Genomic DNA, 20,594 nt, shown 5'->3' on the forward strand with positions numbered 1-20,594 from the left:
CATTCTTGCTACCAGCTTTAGGATATGGCGCGTTGGGATACAGCATTTCCTGTGCGATTAGATTCTCACGTAAACTGTCTGGAACTGCAACGGAATTCCCACATCCGAACATAATCATAAGGCTAAAGGGCTCTGTGACTTGTCAGATATAAAAATTGAACTTTGCATTGCAATGAAATTGTTTTCCGTTGTTCCTGAAGCCTGGTGTTGGCTTAGCGGTTAGGGTGCTGGCTTGGGATCCTCGGATCCTGGGTTCGAATCCCGGTCGATGGCTGAATTAACGCCAGGGGGATTGACACAGCCTATCGTCCTTCCGAGGTCGGCAAATTGAGTACCGGTTCACTGGTAATTCCCTGTGTGTTGCAAGAGGGACTAACAGGGTTGGCGGCAGGAAGGGCATCCGGCCATAAAACATTGCTCCAAAAAGGGGACACGGTTACCAAAAAAGGCCAACCCTCACCCTGTGGGGAAAAATGGCCTCTAATAGTGGAGTGGCTTATGGAAATGATCGTGACACGCTGGCCCAAAGCACTAAATTTGGCACAGTTACACTTTAGGACCATACAAAACTTTTGAGAGGGGGCTGCCCGATTTTCGAGGCCCAGGTCAAGGTCAAAGGTCAAATTATGTGTTTGTCACGTTTTTGCCATATCCAGCTCATAGCTGTCATAGAAACATTATCTCAGTGTCTAAATAATCATTTTTAAGTACAAGGAATCCATTTGTATTATGGAAAATATCCTCAGGTGCTGCCATATTGTATTTCAAGGTCAGGTGAAGGTCAAAGGTCAAATTATGTGTTGGTCATTTTTGCATCGGTGTTTTTGACGTACATCGATACGCTGAGGGAGGATACTGGATTGGCCAGTACAGAGGAGGTCGCGGCCTGCATGACTTATGCTTCACAATTTCCGCGACAGAGACACAGTCCTGTGCATGGCAGTCCTGCGTTCCTGCACGTGCAATTCTTTGAACAAGTGGGTGTCGCCTTACATCCGCACTTGAGTAGTTCTCTACAACTAAGAGCAGCAGCTGACAGGGTTGTCCAGGTTGGACGCCACCCGGTATCTGCTTTGGTCCACCCAAAGCCATCTGGATTTGGTGCAGCTAGGATGGGCTTCAGACTCTCTCTCCAAATGCTGGCTTGGTAAGGCATCGATTTACATGCTGGAGCAGTGCGTTCTGAGTTGGAGGAAGCTTCTCCATCATCTTCACTCTCCTTGGGAATAGCTCCTGTCGAAGGTCATTCACATTGACATGTGGGGTTGTGTTGTCGTACATGATACAGGTAAACCGCTCGATCACATTGAATGCTGGAGATGTAATCACCTGTGGAACAAACGCAGTCAGGGACGTAATGGTGAATCCTTCTGTGGCTGTCGGGTAAGCTTTCCATGCCTTCCAAGCTGACTTTTTGCCTTTACCACTGAATTGGGATGTTACATCAGAGCCAGAGAATGCATGGAAAAACGGCAGAGCACGAGCTTTGTCTTCCCCAAGTTCCTGGCAGATTGAGTTGACATGGTAATAGCGGAAGTGTTTACCAGTACCAAAGCCAACCCATAGTTGCATACCTGGATGGTGCTGCACAAGATCATGAAACACTCCCACCAGAATCACAATCACGTCTGTGTCTACGGTTCTGATGAGAACAGTAGTCGCCCCTTCCCTTAGGGCATCGTTTACATGAAGACATATTCTACTGTCTGCTTCTTCGTGATCACTCTCTCCCATTGTGATGTTAGCCTGATTCGATTGGAATTGGTCACCTGGTGGAACTTCCCATAATAGTAATGGATTCATTGACTAAATATGTTGGTTATGTGACTAAGACCAAGTTTTTTAGGTTATATATAAGCTGGATATTGCAAAAACATGACAGACACATAATTTGACCTTTGACCTTGACCTGACCTTGACCTGGGCCTCTAAAATCGGGCAGCCCCCTCTCAAAGGTTTTGTATGGTCCTAAAGTAGAACCGTGCCAAATTTGGTCCTTTGGGCCAGTGTGTCACGATATCACGTAAATTTGGACTTTAGCCACCCCACTATAAAGGTGGTTTGTTTTTGTTCGACCTTACTCATTTCATACCCAGGTAACCCTGGTGTTGGGCTAGCGGCTAGGGTGCCAGCTTAGGATCCTAGGATCCTGGGTTCGAATCCCGGTCGATTGCTGAATTAACGCCAGGGGGGTTGACTCAGCCTGTCATCCTTCCGAGGTCGGCTAATTGAGTACCAGTTCACTGGTAATTCCCTGTTTGTCGTTAAAGGCGGCAAAAAGGGTTGGCGTCAGGAAGGGCATCCGGCCGTAAAACATTGCTTCAAAAAGGGGACCAAAAAACAACAACAACCACGGTGCCCGAAAAAGGCCAACCCCCGCTTGCAGGGAAAAATGGCCTCTAAAGGTGGTTTTTACTCATTTCATAGTCACTTGCACTTGCAGAAATGGAATTTTGCTGAGAAGTGTGTTCACGTGGTACAAAGATTGCCGATCCCATCTAAACCTTCCTTCCCTCCATTTAGCATTTTGCTGATATGCTGTTGTAATTGTTGAATCAAAGTTTCAAAATGAATTTCCATGACCCTGAACCTAAATGCAAGCATGATTTTCCTGTTCCTCCAAGTACGGTGTCTTAATATAACAATTAATCCTGTTGGTGACAAAAACCCCAGTTTCAATTTGGCACTCCAAAAACAGAAACCTCGTAACCGTTTTGGCTCTGACATTGTTGAAGCTTCATCTCCAGCATGAAGGGGAGAGTGATTTTTTCTGGAAATTGCTTATGTGATTGGCAAAATGAAGGAATCCCCAGGCTTTTATCATAGTCTTTTCACAATTGTTTGGCGAGATAGTATTTTTACATAACACACACTCGATCCCTCCACGTCTCACAAATTGAATGACACACTCGATCCCTCCACGTCTCACAAATTGAATGAGTTGACACATACACCTCCTCATCCTCCACCCTGGAATTGATTAACCTTAAGGACTGCATGCCACAATTTCCCATTGTATATTGACGATTGGATTCTGATTTGCCCCTTCTTGCTCTTCGTCTTCTTCTTCATCTCCTTCTTGATCTTCTTCTTGATCTTCTTCTTCGTCATCTTCCTCTTCATCATCTTCTTCCTCTTATTCTTTGTCATCTGCCTCCTTCAATCCTGAAGGTTCTTGCAGAACAACCTGTGGTTGTTCATGCTCTATTCTTTCAAATGCTGAACATCAAGTGGGGAAGCAGCACGAGGTTTTTAAACCTTCGGTATGACTTGCCCTGGGTTCTAATCGCCGACCTCTCGGACTCAGAGCAGATACTCAAACCATTACACAACCAAGCCTGGTGAGAAAAAGCCCAAAATTCGCATCGCCCTTTTAGGAAATTGCCATCTTTCCAATCACTCACTGTAATGATCCCATTTGAGCTTGGATGAAGCATTCGAATGATTGCAAATTTGTCGTCAAGTGTCCATTCACTTATTGGTGTCCCCCCAAACCCCCCACATCAACCCCCAAGGTCATGTGCACATTCAGATATTTTTATTTCTTTATTTTTCATTGAATATGGAAGAGTGAGGTGACAAAAGGTAGAAGGCAATTATAAGCTGACAGTGTGGTCGTAGAACAATATGCAGACACAAGAAGAGGATGAAAGAACAAGATGAGAGAGGGAGTGAAGGAAACAGAAACCTGCAAATGTATGGGAAGAGGTAAAGCGGCGTAAATGAGGATATAAAAGAGAGAAATGATAGAGATTGAAGATGACCTGATGTGACGATGCATTGCCAATTTAAGGCCTTCAATGGAAGATGTTACGGGGTCCTCTACAATCTCCTGGTCTCGGTAACCTCTGAACCCCGAGAGGAACCCCGGCAGAAAAATGTTACCCTGTGGTGAAAATCAATAGTGAAACCACACCAATGATTATAAATGAACAAACTTGTATTATAAATCACACACAGGTATAATGGTACAACAAATGGCCATTAAGAGTGCACTCTATATATATCTTATATAAAGTCAAGTAACTCACTGCTCTGCCAGCAAATGAACGGACACTCCTCAATGTCTCTATAACTTTTCCCAATACAAGGCGAATGGGATTCACTCCAGCGGTCGATGGAACGAAATCCGGTCGAAGCCCGAATCTCGCTCTCCAGTCGATATCCGAAGCGTGTACAGTGGGCAAGGGTACTCACCCCGCCAAACTGTACAACGGCGCCCTCCAGAGGCGCACCTTCACCGCTCACTCAGCAAACCGCAACGTAATTGGAGACGAAGCGGTCGCACACACACATCCCCGACAGACGGTAGGATGTTGGGGTGAAGATGACCCGAAGCAAACCTTCACAGGTGTCCGAAACGCGGGGTTCAAAATGGCCGACGGCTCTGGCTTGAGCCGATGCGACGAGGCAAGGATTCGTCGGAATCTCAGCGCCCCAAATCTGTCTACGCAGATTTCTCCACTCCAGCGAATATTCTTATCGCCGGATGTCCCTTCCAGGAACTCAAAATCCCCTCGCGGCTGTCGATAAACCTTGCTCGTTACCGGTTCGGTGTCCTGTATCATTTAAAGTTAGCCTTTTTAACTTTAAATAACCGTTCCTGAATAACAAGCCTTTTGAAGATAATAATAGTACATAATATCAGAACTACGTCAAGTGGGTGAAAACCACAATAACGGAAGTTATGAATCCGTAACAAAGAGCATGGTTAAAATACTGTACTGAGGAAGGAGATTACACAAGTGGGAGAAAATAGGAACAAAGGCATATAGATGAGGAGTGAGATTGGATTTTGGGAGTTTCCCAAGCATGTGGTTGCTGGAAGAATGCACATGACCTCCAGGGACTGGGAAAGGATGAAAGAGTAAAGGGATCAATAATTTGAGAGGTGTTATAAAAGAAAAATGCCACCAACCTGTTTGCAATGAGAAAGCTGCAGACTCTGTGCTTCTGCTTCTTTGGGTCTTCAAGACAGCTGTTCATCGCCATCTCAGATCACCCCCATTCCAAAAACCATAATCTTTTCTATGCTTGTTAACCCACCCATAGCCCTTCTCCTTCCAAATTTACAGTTTTTCCTTCCTGCAAGTTTCTTTCTGTCTCCATCTTGTCTCCCTAATGCGTCCTTTCCTGCCCCCATTCCTCCCCACCCATTGTTTGTCCAGGTCATCCTCAATCAGAGTACGCTATTACTCTCTATGTAGGGATTGCCGATTTAATTTAGTATAAAAAAATTTTATTCACTTGTTTTGTCCTTCAACTTCTCTATTTGTTTCCCCCCCACAACCCCCCCACCTTTAACGTTCCTTTTATCCTGTTGCGTCCTGATCCGTTCAATGTACAGGCTTTTCTACAAGTGTCGACTCTGTATACAAATATATATTTTAATATCGACTGTGATGATGGATTCCATGACCTTGCTGATTATTGGAAATAAGCTAATAGGTCCGTATTGGCGTTGGAAGACAGCTCAGGAGAGGTTACGCCTGATGATGAGGCCCAGAATTTCATCAGAGTGATGTTCTTCCAGTGGCTGACCATGGAAATAGATAGGCTGGTTTTTTTTGATGATCCTTCTGCAGAGCATAGTCTACGAGATTTGCAAGGATTGATTGATATGTTCCAAGTGTTGGACCAGAATCTGATGCTTTTTCATCAACATTGAGGGTGTCTACATTGGCAACTAGAGCGACAATCGGTAGAGCGCATACCTCCATCAAGATGAACAGTATATGTGTTGTATCCCACTGATAGGCCAGATCAAGACCTGAACCAAAATCGAATCAATTATTCGTTGGCACACACCCAACCTGGCCACCAATTTTCGTCCAATTAAATCCACAACTTTTTGAGATATCTTGCTCACAGACAGACAGACAACGCAGATTGTCTGGATTTGCCTTTTGCAAGGGTCTTGCTGGCGAGGGTTCGTTTATTCGCAGCTCTACACGCTCTCCATCGAAATCGAAGTTAAGTAATTGTTCCCATTTGTATTTTCGTTATAACTGTATTTATTTTATGGTGTATGTACGTATATTGTCCCGACGAAGATTTTCGGTGCAAATCTTTCATACCTGTATTGAAAATCGTGTTAATTCGTGTCGTGTCTTGAGGCCTTGTACAGTGAACACTGTACAACCTTGAGGCTTTGTTTTTCTCTCAGCGGTCCGTCGTTTGTGAAACCAATAACTTTCGTTCTCTGTTTTTGCAGTCTGTTCACCCCATAGCCTACTTCCTTATGTAAATCTCAACTCAAAAAAACAAAAAAAATAAGACATTACCTTCTCTGTGCTCATTCGTTTATTCATTCTTATTCGTTCGTTCGTTCTTCGACCACGTGTTTCTCCCCCATTTCCCCAGATGGATTGTCAAATTTCAACTCGTTATTTTATCGTCCATGCGTTATTGTTTGATTATAGTTAGTTTTGGTTTGAATTTCCTGTAACTCGTAATTAATTAATCGTGTTCTGCTCCTCGTGTGTGGCCTTGTAGTTGTACCCCCGTCGGTGTTTTGTTAACTTAAGCGTGTTTTGCTTGGCTCTTAGTTTTTTCCCTTCTACCCCGAACATAATACTCTGTCTAACGTTCTAAATCCCCACCCCCCCTCCCCCAAAAACAAACAAACAAAAAAACAAAAAACATTTATTTTCCTTTCTCCACGTGTACTGTTGTCTCATCCTGTATTTTCTGTCCAGGTGTGCTGTTCGCCCCGCCCCCATTATCTCCTTGCCATCCACCGTTTGCCCTGTTCACGTGACTCGTGGTGGTCCCTCTCGGCTCTCCCCCCGTTGGTATTTTGTGCATAGAAGATTGTTCACAGTTCTGTTTAAATATTATTTAAATATGTTTAACCTTTCCCCTTCTGTGTTTATTTCATTGGTATATTACAACACGCTGTTTTTCTTCCTATTTAAAAGGCTTTTCTCAATTTCCTCTCCAACGCATTCCACTTCAAAAAAAAGAAATTCAATATCTTATACGTCTCCCTCACTACATGGTCTAAATTCACATTCATTCCATCCCTCCTCCATCGTTCTGAATCGGATTGCTAACTTGAAAATCACAACAAACCCAATTTGTTATCAATGTTCGTCTTTCATTAATCATCCACTTTCTAAACTCCCCTCTTGCCCCTCCCATCCAAATCCCCCCCCCTTGCACCTCCCATCCAAATCCCCCCGCTTGCACCTACACTCCTAAACTCCCCCCTTGCCCCTTCACTCCTGAACTCCCCCCTTGCCCTTCCCCTCCTAAACTCCCCCCTTGCCCCTCCCCTCCAAATCCACCCCCTTGCCCCTCCACTCCTGAACTCCCCCTTTGCCCTTCCCCTCCTAAACTCCCCCCTTGCCCCTCCCCTCCAAATCCCCCCCCTTGCCCCAAACTCCTAAACTCCCCCCTTGTCCCTCCACTTCTAAACTTCCCCCTTGCCCCTTCCCTCCAAAACTCCCCCCTTGCGCCTCCCCTCCTAAACTCCCCCCTCACTCCTCCCCTTCAAAACTCCCCCCTAACCCCTCCCATTCAATTCTCCCCCCATACCATTCCTCTCCAATTCTCCCTCCTCCCCCCTCCTCCTCCAAGCTGCCTCCTCCCCACTTCGTCTCCCTTCTATCTCATACCTCCACCCCCCCAAACCTTCTACTTTCCTCTGCCCCCCCTCAAACAACCCCTCACTGTGCCTCATCCCTTCACCATCAAACCTTTCATCCTCCTCATCCTTCCCTTTCTTGGAACTCTTCTGCAATATCTGACACACTATCAACTGCTCTCCCTACCTCCCCCTCTCATCCTTCATCTTACCCTACTCCTCCCCTCCCCTGTCCTGTACCTGATGCTCCCCCTCTCTCTTCATTAACGGTATGGACCTCAAACATCCGGGGCCTTCGCTCAAACCTGACTGATCTCTCCATACAGGTTGCTTCTGACAATCCAGACTTGATCTGCTTAACAGAGACTTTCCTCCCTCAAGATGTCTCTGATTCCTTAATATCTCTTCCTGGTTACTCCTTCCTCCGGTATGATAGACCTGAGCCTCGGCCTGGTGGTGGGGTGGCTATCTTTATCAAAAACTCTCTTCCTCACTCTCCTTGCACTGCCCTCTTTCCTCCTCACCCCCAGGAGTACCTCTGGCTACGGCTCCCTCTCCGCTCCCACCTTTTGTTCATATGTGTTCTGTACCGTCCCCCAAACAGTGATGACTCCATCTACATTTCACTGTCTGACAACATGGACCAACTTCTATCCACTCATCCCAACTCTCTCTTCCTCATATGTGGTGACTTCAACTGTCATCATGCCACCTGGTTGGGTGTGGGTTCCTCTCTCACCAGTCATGGCACCTCAGCAAAGGACTTCTGTGACTCACTGGGATTGACACAATCTGTCAATTTCCCGACCCGGATCTCAGCCAATGGAGTATCTTCTCTTCTAGACTTGGTTATGACAAACTTCCCTGCTAATGTCTGCTGCTCTTCTTCTGCTCCAATCGGTTCTTCTGATCATGTGCTTGTCAAAGTGGACATCTCTCTGGCCATTCTCAGAGAGCCTCCTCAGCGTCGACGAGTCTGGCATTTCACTCAGGCCGACTGGGACGGTCTTCAAGCAGCCATCAATCGTCTGGATTGGTCTCCCATCTCCACTGCCTCTGACATCAATTCTTCCTGGGAATTCTTCCAAAGCAAACTGATCTCTCTCATGCACAGATTTATCCCATCTCGCCTTCAGTTGTCTTACCCTTCCTCCCGTCCATGGTACACTGAATCTTGTGGGGAGGCAGTTGCCCTGAAACAACTTGCCTTTGCCTCTTGGAAGGCTAATCCAACTGAAGGCAATCTCAGTTCCTTCCACCAAGCTCGGAACAAGTGTGTGTCTACCCTCAGGAGTGCCAGGAAGCACTATCTCTCCTCACTCAAGAATGAACTCTCAAACCTGTCTCCTTCCTCCAAATCCTGGTGGCGTCTGGTCAAATCCGTTTCTGGTGTTTGTTCCCCCTCCATCCCCTCCCTTACCTCAAATCGCCACACAGTTGACATCGCACGTGACAAAGCCGAATGCCTCAACTCTGTGTTTGCCTCAAAATCCTTCATCCCAAACCCATCTCTCTCTGTTCCCACCTTTCCCAGTCGAACCCAACTGCTCCTGAACTCTGTGTCCTTCTCTCCTGACAAGGTGGAGGAGTTTTTGTCAAACCTCGACTCTGATTCTGCAACTGGACCAGACGGCATCAGCCCACGGGTCCTAAAATCCTGCTCTGCCGCTCTATCTCACCCTCTCGCTGTTCTTTTCACCCTATCTTTTGCTCAAGGTCATCTGCCAGCATTCTGGAAATCAGCTAACATTACCGCTTTACACAAAAAAGGTGCAAAAACAGATCCTTGCAACTACAGACCAATCAGCCTGCTCCCAATTATCACCAAAGTCATGGAATCCATCATTGCTTCGGATATGAAATCTTTCCTCTTCTCCAATGGCTTGATCTCTGATCATCAATTTGGTTTCAGACCAGGTCACTCTACTCTGGACATGCTGCTTCTGCTGTCTAAACAATGGATGGAGGTCCTCAATGCCAAACAGGAAATCAGAGCTGTCTCCCTTGACATATCACGTGCCTTTGATACGGTCTGGCACCCAGCTCTGCTCACCAAACTCTCCTCCTATGGTATCCATGGAAATCTCCATGCATGGCTTGCGGACTTCCTCTCTGGTCATAGTCAACGTGTGGCCCTCAATGGATTTCTCTCATCTCCCCTTCCTGTTCAGGCTGGAGTTCCCCAAGGCAGTGTGCTGGGCCCTGTGCTTTTTCTGGTCTTTATCAATGATCTCTCCGACTCTCTGGAAAAGCCTCTCTATCTCTTTGCTGATGACTCCACTCTCTGCCGCTCCATTCCTCTTCCCTCAGATCGGCAGTCTGCAGCCTCCTCACTCTCTGAAGACCTGGACAAAATCACAGACTGGTCAAACAAGTGGAACATGTCTTTCAATCCTGACAAATCTCACTCTCTTACTATGTCTCTCCGAAAAGATCGACTGGACAACCCTCCCATCTACTTTCTCAACAATCCTCTCCAAGAAGTTCTGTCGCTCAAGCTTTTGGGTCTCACTATCTGCCATGATCTTTCTTGGGAAAACCACATTTCCAAGCTGGCCTCCAAAGCCAGTCGCCGGCTGGGCATCCTCCGTCGTGCGAAGTCCTTCCTCGGCACACCTGAGCTCCTCACCACATACAAGGCTTTCATCCGCAGCTCAATGGAATACTGTTCTCCCCTATGGGCTGGTGCTCCTGCCTCACACCTGGCCCGGCTTCACGCTGTTGAATCCAAAGCTTTCAAAATCATTGGAATCTCCCGCGATGAAGCTACCTCTGAGGGCCTTTCACTCACTCACCGCAGGCAGGTAGGTGGTCTTTCTGTCTTCTACCGACTCCTCTCCGGCCTTGCTCCCCCAGCTCTCTCTGTGCTCTGTCCCCCAAATATTCCTACAGGTCGCACAAGATCTGCCAGCAACCCTCTGATGGTTAAACTGCCGAAATCTCGGCTTTCTGCTCACCTTCACTCTTTCATTCCTCTTTTCTCCCGCCTCTGGAACAAACTCCCACACTCCCTTCAATCCCACTCCTCCCTCCAGGTCTTTAAAACAGCTGTTTACCACCATCTCTTATCTTCCCCCATCCAAAACCTTGATCTTTTCTACCCCCACTAATTCACCCCAGATCCACCTTGTTTGAAATTCCAACTTCTTTCCTGGAAGTCCTGGCAGTGTCCATATGTTTATACCTCTCCCACCCCCCCCCCCCCCCTTCACATGCCTCCCCCCCAAAGCCCTCTCCCTCCCACAGATCTCTCGATGTCTCCATGTCTCTCGGTCCCTGCTCTCAAATGTTGTGTTTGTGTCCTGCCCCCTCTCTCCCCATCTTGTCTACCGCTCCCGATGTTATTTGTTTTATGTGTCTGTTTGTCTTTCTGTGTGATTAATGTTCGCTCTTTCACGAGCCTCGATCTTGTATACAAAAAAACAAACAAAAAAAAACCCAACCTCCATCCACCTTCGTTGGTGCAGGTAATAATTATCAAATGTATGCCGTGGAGAGGAAGGTTCCACAAAGGAGAATATGTGGTTTGGATAAATAAGTTGTAAGACGTGTTAAGAGCATTTGAATGTGTCATTATGATGATGGAGACGTTTATTTCAATTGTCTGCACCTATGAGCATGTTTATAAGCAGAGGATTCCAACAACACGATGTTCCTTATCTGCAGTGAACCTGATGGACACCTATCAGGAGAGTGGGCAACTGGTGGAGAACTCCGAAATGAAATCTGTAGGAATCGAGGAGGTGGTCGACAGAAGTTTTCCCTACATCTTCACGGACATTGCGACGTCCTTCACCGTTCTTGTTGGCATTTTCTTTCCATCCGTTACCGGTAGGCAGTTCAAAGCATGCTTTGGGTCTTTCTGAGATGATGTGATAGTTCTGGACTAATATAAATTCAATTTGTGACATTCTGGAAAAATCGTTTTTTTTTTGTGAATTTACACCGTGTTTGTGAATATGCATCGCAATTGGGCCACATAGAGCATCCTGTACTAGCATTTCTGATTATTATCTCCAGTTGTATGTATATGTGCATTTCATCACCAGTGACCACTGTTTGACTTTTGCTTGCTCAGCTAAGCCAGTTGTGAAGTTCTGCAATAGTGCGTCATCTCTGAGTTAAAATAATAATAACTAGAACTGCCACTTTATAACTGCTGGCAGTGATGACCAGTTTCCTCCGCCTTTCCGTTTTCATACAACCCCGCTTTGATACATCCCCGCTTTGATGCAACCCCGCTTTGATGCAACCCCGCTTGGATACATCCCTGCTTTGAGGCAACCCTGCTTTGAGGCAACCCCGCTTTGATACAACCCCGCTTTCATCAGACACACATTGATACAGCCCCGCTTTCATTGGACATGCTTTGATACAACCCTGCTTTCATCAGACACACATTGATACAGCCCCGCTTTCATTGGACATGCTTTGATACAACCCCGCTTTCATCAGACACACATTGATACAGCGCCGCTTTCATTGGACATGCTTTGATACAACCCCGCTTTCATTGGACACGCTTTGATACAACCCCGCTTTCATTTGACACGCTTTGATACAACCCTGCTTTCATCAGACACACATTGATACAACCCCGCTTTCATTGGACACGCTTTGATACAACCCTGCTTTAATACAACCTTGCTTTGACATAACACCGCTTTGTTACAACCCCACTTTCATTAGACACGCTTTGCTACAACCCCGCTTTGATACAACCTGCTTTCGTACAACCTCGCTTTGACACGTCCCCGCTTGCATCGGACACGCTTCGATACAACCCCGATTTGATACAACCCCACTTTCATTGAGCACACTTTGATACAACCCCGCTTTGATACAACTAGGGCATGCCCGTACTATATATATATCTAAAATTATATCCCCCCCCTCTATTTACATGAAATGGTTTGGTCCAAAGCGAACGGCTTGCGAGTACGGTGACAATCCCCCCCCTCTATTTACATGAAATGGTTTGGTCCAAAGCGAACGGCTTGCGAGTACGGTGACAATCCCCCCCCCCCCCCTCTATTTACATGAAATGGTTTGGTCCAAAGCGAACGGCTTGCGGAGTTTGGTAAAGAAATCGCCATCGCGTGCACAAACGCGCAGGAAAGCGAATGAATCGCAAATTAGTTTTAATTAGTTTTAAAACATAGTTTAACGCCAACATAGTTTTCCAACGTGAAATAAATGAATACGCTCTCAAATGTGCCGTCCGAGGCAGAGTCTGTTCGCCACGTTCGGCACACGTGATAGCTCGCTGCTCTCTGATTGGTTGAATCGTTTTTTGGACATAGCTCGGTAACTACTTGTCCGATTAATATGAAACCTTGAAAAGGCACATCCTCGGGTCCCCAGCAATATACCTGGCAAGTTTAAAGTATATCGGACCCGTGGTTGTCGAGAAACAGCGGTCACAGACATACATACATACATACATACACACAGAGATTACTGGAATTATAGATAGATGTTGCTTTCCCCACTTTCATTTCATGCAACCCCACTTTCATCATAATTAAAGGTACACTGAAAGGTCATGTGGCTCGAGAAGATAAAATGTAGTTTCTTCGTCTTCTTCACAAAATAACAACTATTACCTTCCAGACCATACAACCAATCATTTTAAAATTTTAAACTTTTTCCACTTGACAACATCTACATTCAAAGTTTCACGTTGATCAATCAAGCGGTTCAAGAGAATTAAAATATATATATTTCCCTTCAATTATTAATGGCTGCCAAACCGAAAAACCAATCATGTTGAAACTTTAATAGCTTGTTCCACTTTACCCCTTCTACATCTCTTTAAAGTTTCACGTCGATCAATGAAGCGGTTCAATAGATACAAGGTTTTTAAGATTCCCACTGAATTATTTATCACTGCCAAACCCTGTGACCTACCCAAAAGGTCATTTTAGCAATAAGACATGGGGAACCTATGAGTGAAGTTTCCACTCGATATGATCAAAAGTGAGGGAGGAGATAGGTTTTTGTGATGTATATGCTTAAAAACGTCATAACTCCTAAACCTAAACGATGCATCCATCGTATGACAAAATGGCCGTGTGGTGTTTTTGTTCATCTTGGGCATGCGATCATCCCTGCAAAGTTTGCGCTCGATCTGTTCACAGTTTTGAATCGGAGAAAATGGGTTTTTAGTGTTTTTCAGGCTTTTATGTTAAAAACAATATGACGGCCGAACCATGTGACGCATGTTTAATTTTTTTTATTCTGAATTTTTACCTCCGCCACCAAAGGTGAATGGAGGTTATGTTTTCACCCCTGTCTGTCTGTCTGTCTGTTTGTTTGTCTGTCCGTTTGTGAACAAGATATCTCAAAAAGTTGTGGATGGATTCTGACGAAATTTGGCAGAGAGGTAGCGTATGTGACAAGGACGAAATGATTAGATTTTGGTAAAGATCAGGTTTCGGATCCAGCTGGTAGAATTTTTAAAGTGATTCTTCACCATTCTGAGATCGGGCCAAAAACGATACATAGCAGGATATCTCAAAAGGTTGTGGACGGATTTGAACGAAACTTGGTGGACAGGTTGTGTGTGTGACAAGCAAGTATCGATTCAATTTTGGTGAAGATCCGGATCCAGATCCAGCTAGTAGAAATTTTAAGTGATTCTTCACCATTGAGTGATCGGGCCAAAAACCAGGGGTAGATCAGGGTATAAAAGACTGGACCTATGGTGATTCCCATGATTGATTTTGATTAAATGTGGTTCTATATTGTGATTTTCTGGTCTACTCTGAGATACAAAACGTAAACTGTTCACCAGGCGGATGTATGCTCTCTACTGAGTGCCGTTATAGTTTTTCACTTTGGTCATATAAAAAAAGCCTGGTGCTGGTGTTGGCTTAGCGGTTAGGGTGCCGGCTTGGGATCCTAGGATCCTGGGTTCGAATCCCGATCGATCGCTGAATTAACGCCAGGGGGGTTGACTCAGCCTGTCATCCTTCCGAGGTCGGCAAATTGAGTACCAGCTTGCTGGGATGAATGATCACAGTGTGTACCCCGATTTAGAATAGGTACATCGTATCCCTGCGCATCGTAAGAGGCGACCATGGGTTGGCGTCAGGAAGGGCATCCGGCCATAAAAACATGATTGTCATGGGGCTCGCAAGGCTAACCCCTGCTCTAGCGAGGAAAATGGCCTTAAAACGATCATTCATTCATTCATTCATTCATCTAAAAAAAATATCACATTCGTGCCATCAAGGGGTCTATTTGTCGAATTCTAACTTCGTAACGTTAGCACTTTTAATATTGTAAATAAACATATTTTTTGGTCCCAATGCAGAGTGCTTTAGAATGAGCCATGACTCACTTCTTTTGATTGAGCCATTTCGGAGACATAAAGGGATAGACTTGAAGGTATTTTTCAAGATGGCGCCCATACCACGTGACACATGACGTCATAAATAGCAGTAAATATTTCTACATGTCTCGTCAATCACTTCGTGTCAATCGGACCAAGAGTTGCTGAGAACATTAATTTGAAGGTTTTTGGAGGTGAAAAATAAGGAGAAGAAAAACTCGAGGAATAACAAGCATTCTGAGTATTGTGCTGCAATACATGTCCCCGACCAAAGTTCAAAGTGCCATAACTTTGTCAAAAATGATCGAATATGCAAATTTATGCACGGTTGATGCTGATTTTCAAATTTGATCTGAGGTATGCTGAGACACGTGTGTCATGCCTCGCCTCATTGATAAGCCCACAAGGTCGCTCCGTGGAGCGGCCTGCACGTATTGCACTGTGTGAATTATATAATTACCAACTCATGGTCTGAGGTACTAGCGATTCAAGAGATATCCATTTTCTAAAGATTTTCGTTTAATTAACGATATCTGCCAAACCACGTGCCCTATCGCAAATTCCAAAAGGACATTTTAGTAGACTGACATGTTGAACAGATCTGTGAAGTTTCCTCTCGATTGGATCAAAAATGACGGAGGAGCTAGGTTTTAAAGGTTCATGCTTAAAAACGTCATAACTCTGAAACCATGTGATGCATGACGTCATGCTCGCTGACGTTTTTGTTCGTCATGGGTATGCGATTCTGCCTGAAAAGTTTGGCCTCGATCTGTTCAGCCGTTGCAGAGAAAAAGGGGTTTTCGTGTTTTCACGAAAAACAATATGGCGGCCGAACCACGTGACCTGTGACGTCATAATTACCATTAAAATATTTCACAGACCGAGTCCCCCCTCCGGTGAAAATTTGATCTCAATCGGTCCTATTATTGCAGAGAAAATCTTTTTTAAAGGAAATTAAAACTTAAAATGGCACTGAGTTAAGGATCATCAGAATTATCAGAATTCCCAAAGTTCAAAGTGCCATAACTTTGTCAAAAATGATCGAAACGTCGTGAAGTTCGAACTTGATCTGTAACTTATCATGAGGAAACGATGTGCCAAGTTTGAAATCATTAGCATTAAGCGTTTAGAAAAAAAGTCCGGAAAACTGTTCTTTGCGTGACGGACTGACGGACTGACGGACTGACGGACTGACGGACTGACGGACTGACGGACTGATGGAGTGATGGAGTGATGGAGTGATGGACTGACGGAGTGATGGACTGACGGACTGACGGACGGAGGGACGGCGTGCAAACCTACAGTCCCCTCCGGTGTACACCGGTAGGGGACTAATAATAGGTATTCCTCTACATTACATGTAGAGGAAACCTAATGAGCCCAAGCTGTCTGTGGAGTGTTCAGTCAAAAACGTACAGTTTTACATTTACTGCAAGTTAAGATATACTCACAAGGAACTTGGATGCAGGAGGAGGCCATTCAGACCATCAAGCCTGTGCTACATCTTCGCGACAGCAATTCAATTCGAACGAGAACGACACTCAGTAGAGAGCATACCTCCACCTGGTTGGCCACATCACTCAATGGTGATGAATCACTTAAAACATTCTACTAGCTGGATCCAGATCCGGATCTTCACCAAAATTGAATCGAATCTTCCTTGTCACACACACAACCTGTCCACCACGTTTCTTTCAAATCCATCCATAACATTTTGGGATATCCTGCTATGTATCGTTTTTGGCCCCATCTCCCAATGGTGAAGAATCACTTAAAAATTATAGTAGCCGGATCCCAATCCGGATCTTCACCAAAATCTAATCATTTCGTCTTTGTCACAAACGCTACATCTCTGCCAAATTTCGTCCGAATCCGTCCACAACTTTCTGAGATATTTTGTTCACAAATGGACAAACAGACAGATGAAAACATAACTCCATCCACCTTTGGTGGCGAAGGTAAATATATAACTTGAAGGGAAGGCCAAATTTGGCCACATTAGAACCCTTATGCCTATGAACGTGAATTGTGTGCGTGTGTGTGTGTGTGTGTGTGTGTGTGTGTGTGTGTGTGTGTGTGTGTGTGTGTGTGTGTGTGTGTGTGTGTGTGTGTGTGTTGCTCTTGTTGGTTGCTATCTCCACACTTGGGTGGGTTTCAAGAGATGGAACAGAGACCTACCAAGCCTAAAAGTATCCATCTTCGTTATTTGCGTGTTTGTATGTTCGTATGTGTGAGCACACAACACACATGCGCACACACACACACCATTCAATCATCATATCCTTTTTGCCTTCCATACTCTAACATGCTCCACTTCAATCTAAAGAGATTTTCAATAATTTTTCATTATGAGTATGTAGATAGAGATAGATTGACGGAGAAATAAGAGGAGTGACCACAATGGAGAAGCCATGCGGAGCCTCCAGATTGCAGGAGAGCTCGAACGTGAGTCGCCTCTTAAGCAGAGTCTTGGGTGCCACTCATAGCAAACACTGCCGGCTGCACTCGTTCGGATATCCACTATACATGAATGAAAACTTTGCTTCTCAGCCTCCCGTTCTTCAAATTCCCCTGGCTTATAGCTTTATGTGCAGTCCTGTGATCTTGCAGCAGTTGGGAAACTTGAATTTTTTGTTTGGAATTGTCTTTTTCCACCACACTACTTGTCTTTCCCACTCAAATCTTCAGGATAGGATTATAGCTCGGTGTTCAAAAAGTATAAGAGACAGTATACAAGCAGCACACAACACACAGGATTAACCACCAACCAACCAACCAAGACCAAACCAAGCAAGAAAATCAAACCAAGATTAAAACCAAGATTACAATGAACAAGATTATTCCGCTTTCGATTTCTCCGGCGAGGAAGCGTCCTTTGAGCTCTCCACGTCATCAAAGTTAAGTATTTTCCCATTCGTGTCTTTGTCAAATTTCCACCTGTTATTAGTCCCCTACCGGTGTACACCGGAGGGGACTATAGGTTTGCACGCCGTCCCTCCGTCCGTCAGTCTGTCAGTCCGTCAGTCTGTCAGTCCGTCACGCAAAGAACAGTTTTCCGGACTTTTTTTCTAAACTCTTAATGCAAATGATTTCAAACTTGGCACATTGTTTCCTCATGATAAGTTACAGATCGAGTTCGAACTTCACGGCGTTTCGATCATTTTTGACAAAGTTATGGCACTTTGAACTTTGGGAATTCTGATAATTCTGATGTTCCTTAACTCAGTGCCATTTTAAGTTTTAATTTCCTTTAAATAAGATTTTCTCTGCAATAATTGGACCGATTGAGATCAAATTTTCACCATAGGGGGGACTCGGTCTGTAGAATATTTTAATGGTAATTATGATGTCACAGGTCACGTGGTTCGGCCGCCATATTGTTTTTCGTGAAAACACGAAAACCCCTTTTTCTCTGCAACGGCTAAACAGATCGAGGCCAAACTTTGCAGGCAGAATCGCATACCCATGACGAACAAAAAAGTCACTGAGAATGACGTCATGCGTCACATGGTTTCAGAGTTATGACGTTTTTAAGCATGAACCTTTAAAACCGAGCCGCTCCCTCATTTTTGATCCTATCGAGGGGAAACTTCCCAGATCTGTTCAGCATGTCAATCTACTAAAATGTCCTTTTGGAATTTGCGATAGGGCATGTGGTTTGGCAGATATCGTTTTTTAAACGAAAATATTTTTTAAATGGCTATCTCTTGTTTATTCTAGAGTTCTCCTCAAGCCGCACCGCACGCCCTCAGCCTCGTCTCGTGAACGTCAAAAGCACGACACAGCGCACGCTTTTGGGAGGGGCGGAGCTAAGCCGAGCAACATATATATACACCGATCATTGATCGTGAACCGGAAAATATAATAAATTACTGATATTTAGCGACTCGAAAGGTTCTTTATCAACAACTTATTTTCTCGTGCTTCTGCTGACCTGTCTGCAAGGTGTATAAATCGAAGTCCCGAGTGCGAATCACAGGTGAGCCCGTCCTGAGGTAATTAGCGATTGGGAACGATTCAGAACCTGTGGGTAAATAACCCTTGGTAATTTCCCCAAAAGTTTTCCGGACGACAGATTGCCGGTAGGGGACATGTATTGCAGCGCAATACTCAGAATGCTTGTTTTACTGTGTATGTGTTAGTGTGTTTCGAGTTAGTCTTGGTTTGTAATTCTTGCAAAGTTGTGTGTAATTAGTCGTTTTTTGTTTGCACCGTGCGCGACCTGGTCCCTAGAGTCTTCCCTTGCCCCGTCGGTATTTTGTAAACGTAAGTTACTTCCTTCGCTGTATTGCTTTTTTATTTGATTTTCTTCCCCCTCCCCTCCCACCAAACCCCCCCTCCCTCCCCGCTACCTCCCCTGAACATCCTACCCTTTGTCTAACGTTTCGAATACAAAAATTTTTTTTTTTTTTTCCTTCTCTCCTCGCGGTCCCCGTCCCCGTCCGCGACCATGTGCGTGTTGTTTCGCCCCGCCCCCTTTATCTCCTTTTTCTTCTACCTCTCCAGCCGATACTCACCTTTCCAATTCTAGTTTCCACCATACTCATTCAACCTTTTCTCCTTCTTTCTCAGATCCACGCCCTCACCTCAGGGAATTTTCCCAGATTGTTTTTCACGGTTTTGTTTAAATATTGTTTGAATATGTTTAAACTTTCCCCTGCAGTTTTATTCAGTGGTTCATTACAACACGCTGTTCTTCTTCCTACTTAAAAGGTATTTTTCAATTTCCTCATCAAATCATTCCATAAAAAAAAAAATTCAATCTCTTACAGTTCTTCCTTTCTGCATTCTCTAAACTCGCCGTCATTCTACCCCTCCTCTGACATTTTCAAACGGATCTCTGACTTCAAAATCACAATAAACACAGTTTGTAATAAATGTTCGTTTGTCATTAATCGTCCACTTTCTAAACTCCCCCCTCATCCCTCCCGTCCTAAACTACCCCCTTATCCCTTTACACCTAAACTCCTCCTCACCCCTTCCCTCCTAAACTCCTCCCTCACCCCTCCCTTTCAATTCTCCACCCTCGCTCCTCCCCTCCTAAACTCGCCCATCCCCTTCTAATCTCCCCCATTCCCCTCCCCTTCAAATCTCCTCCCAAACCCCTCCCTTCAAAACTTACCCCTCATCCCTGCCCTTCTAATCTCCCCCCCCCCCCCCTCCCTACTATCTTTCTCCAATTCTTCCCTCTCCCCCTCCTCCTCAAAACAGTTTTCCTCTCCCTTCCAACTCATACCTCCACCTCCTCCAACCTTCTACTTTGCCCTCCCCCCCTCCCCTCAAACAACACCTCACTGTGCTTCATCCCATCACCATCAAACCTTTTGTCCTCCTCATCCTTCCCATTCTCCGAGCTCTTCTGAAATCTCTGACACACTATCAACAGCTATCCATACTTCCCCCTCTCACCCCTCATCTTACCCTACCCCTCCCCTGTCCTGTACCCGATGCGCCTCCTCCCTCTTCCTTAACGGTATGGACCTCAAACATCCGGGGCCTTCGCTCAAAACTGATTGATCCCTCAATACAGGTTGCTTCCGACAAACCAGACTTAATGTGCTTAACAGAAACTTTCCTCCTTCAAGATATCTTTGATTCCTTAATATCTCTTCCTGCTTACTCCCTCCTCCGGTATGATAGACCTGAGCCTTGTCCTGGTGGTGGGGTTGC

The 20,594-nt window shown here is 45.1% G+C and overlaps 1 protein-coding gene across 1 annotated transcript in view; it reads left to right on the plus strand.

Annotated features, from left to right (window-relative positions):
• LOC137427127 (solute carrier family 12 member 5-like) overlaps positions 1 to 20,594 on the plus strand; it is a 369,173-nt gene that overhangs the window by 267,838 nt on the left and 80,741 nt on the right. The window contains exon 9 of the mRNA XM_068116316.2: positions 11,255 to 11,419. Within this exon, the coding sequence (XP_067972417.2) occupies positions 11,255 to 11,419 (165 nt within the window). The remainder of the gene's footprint in view (positions 1 to 11,254; positions 11,420 to 20,594) is intronic.

This window comes from Myxine glutinosa, chromosome 5 (genome assembly GCF_964187855.1).
Source record: "Myxine glutinosa chromosome 5, kmMyxGlut1.1, whole genome shotgun sequence".
Classification (NCBI taxonomy): Eukaryota; Metazoa; Chordata; class Myxini; order Myxiniformes; family Myxinidae; genus Myxine; species Myxine glutinosa.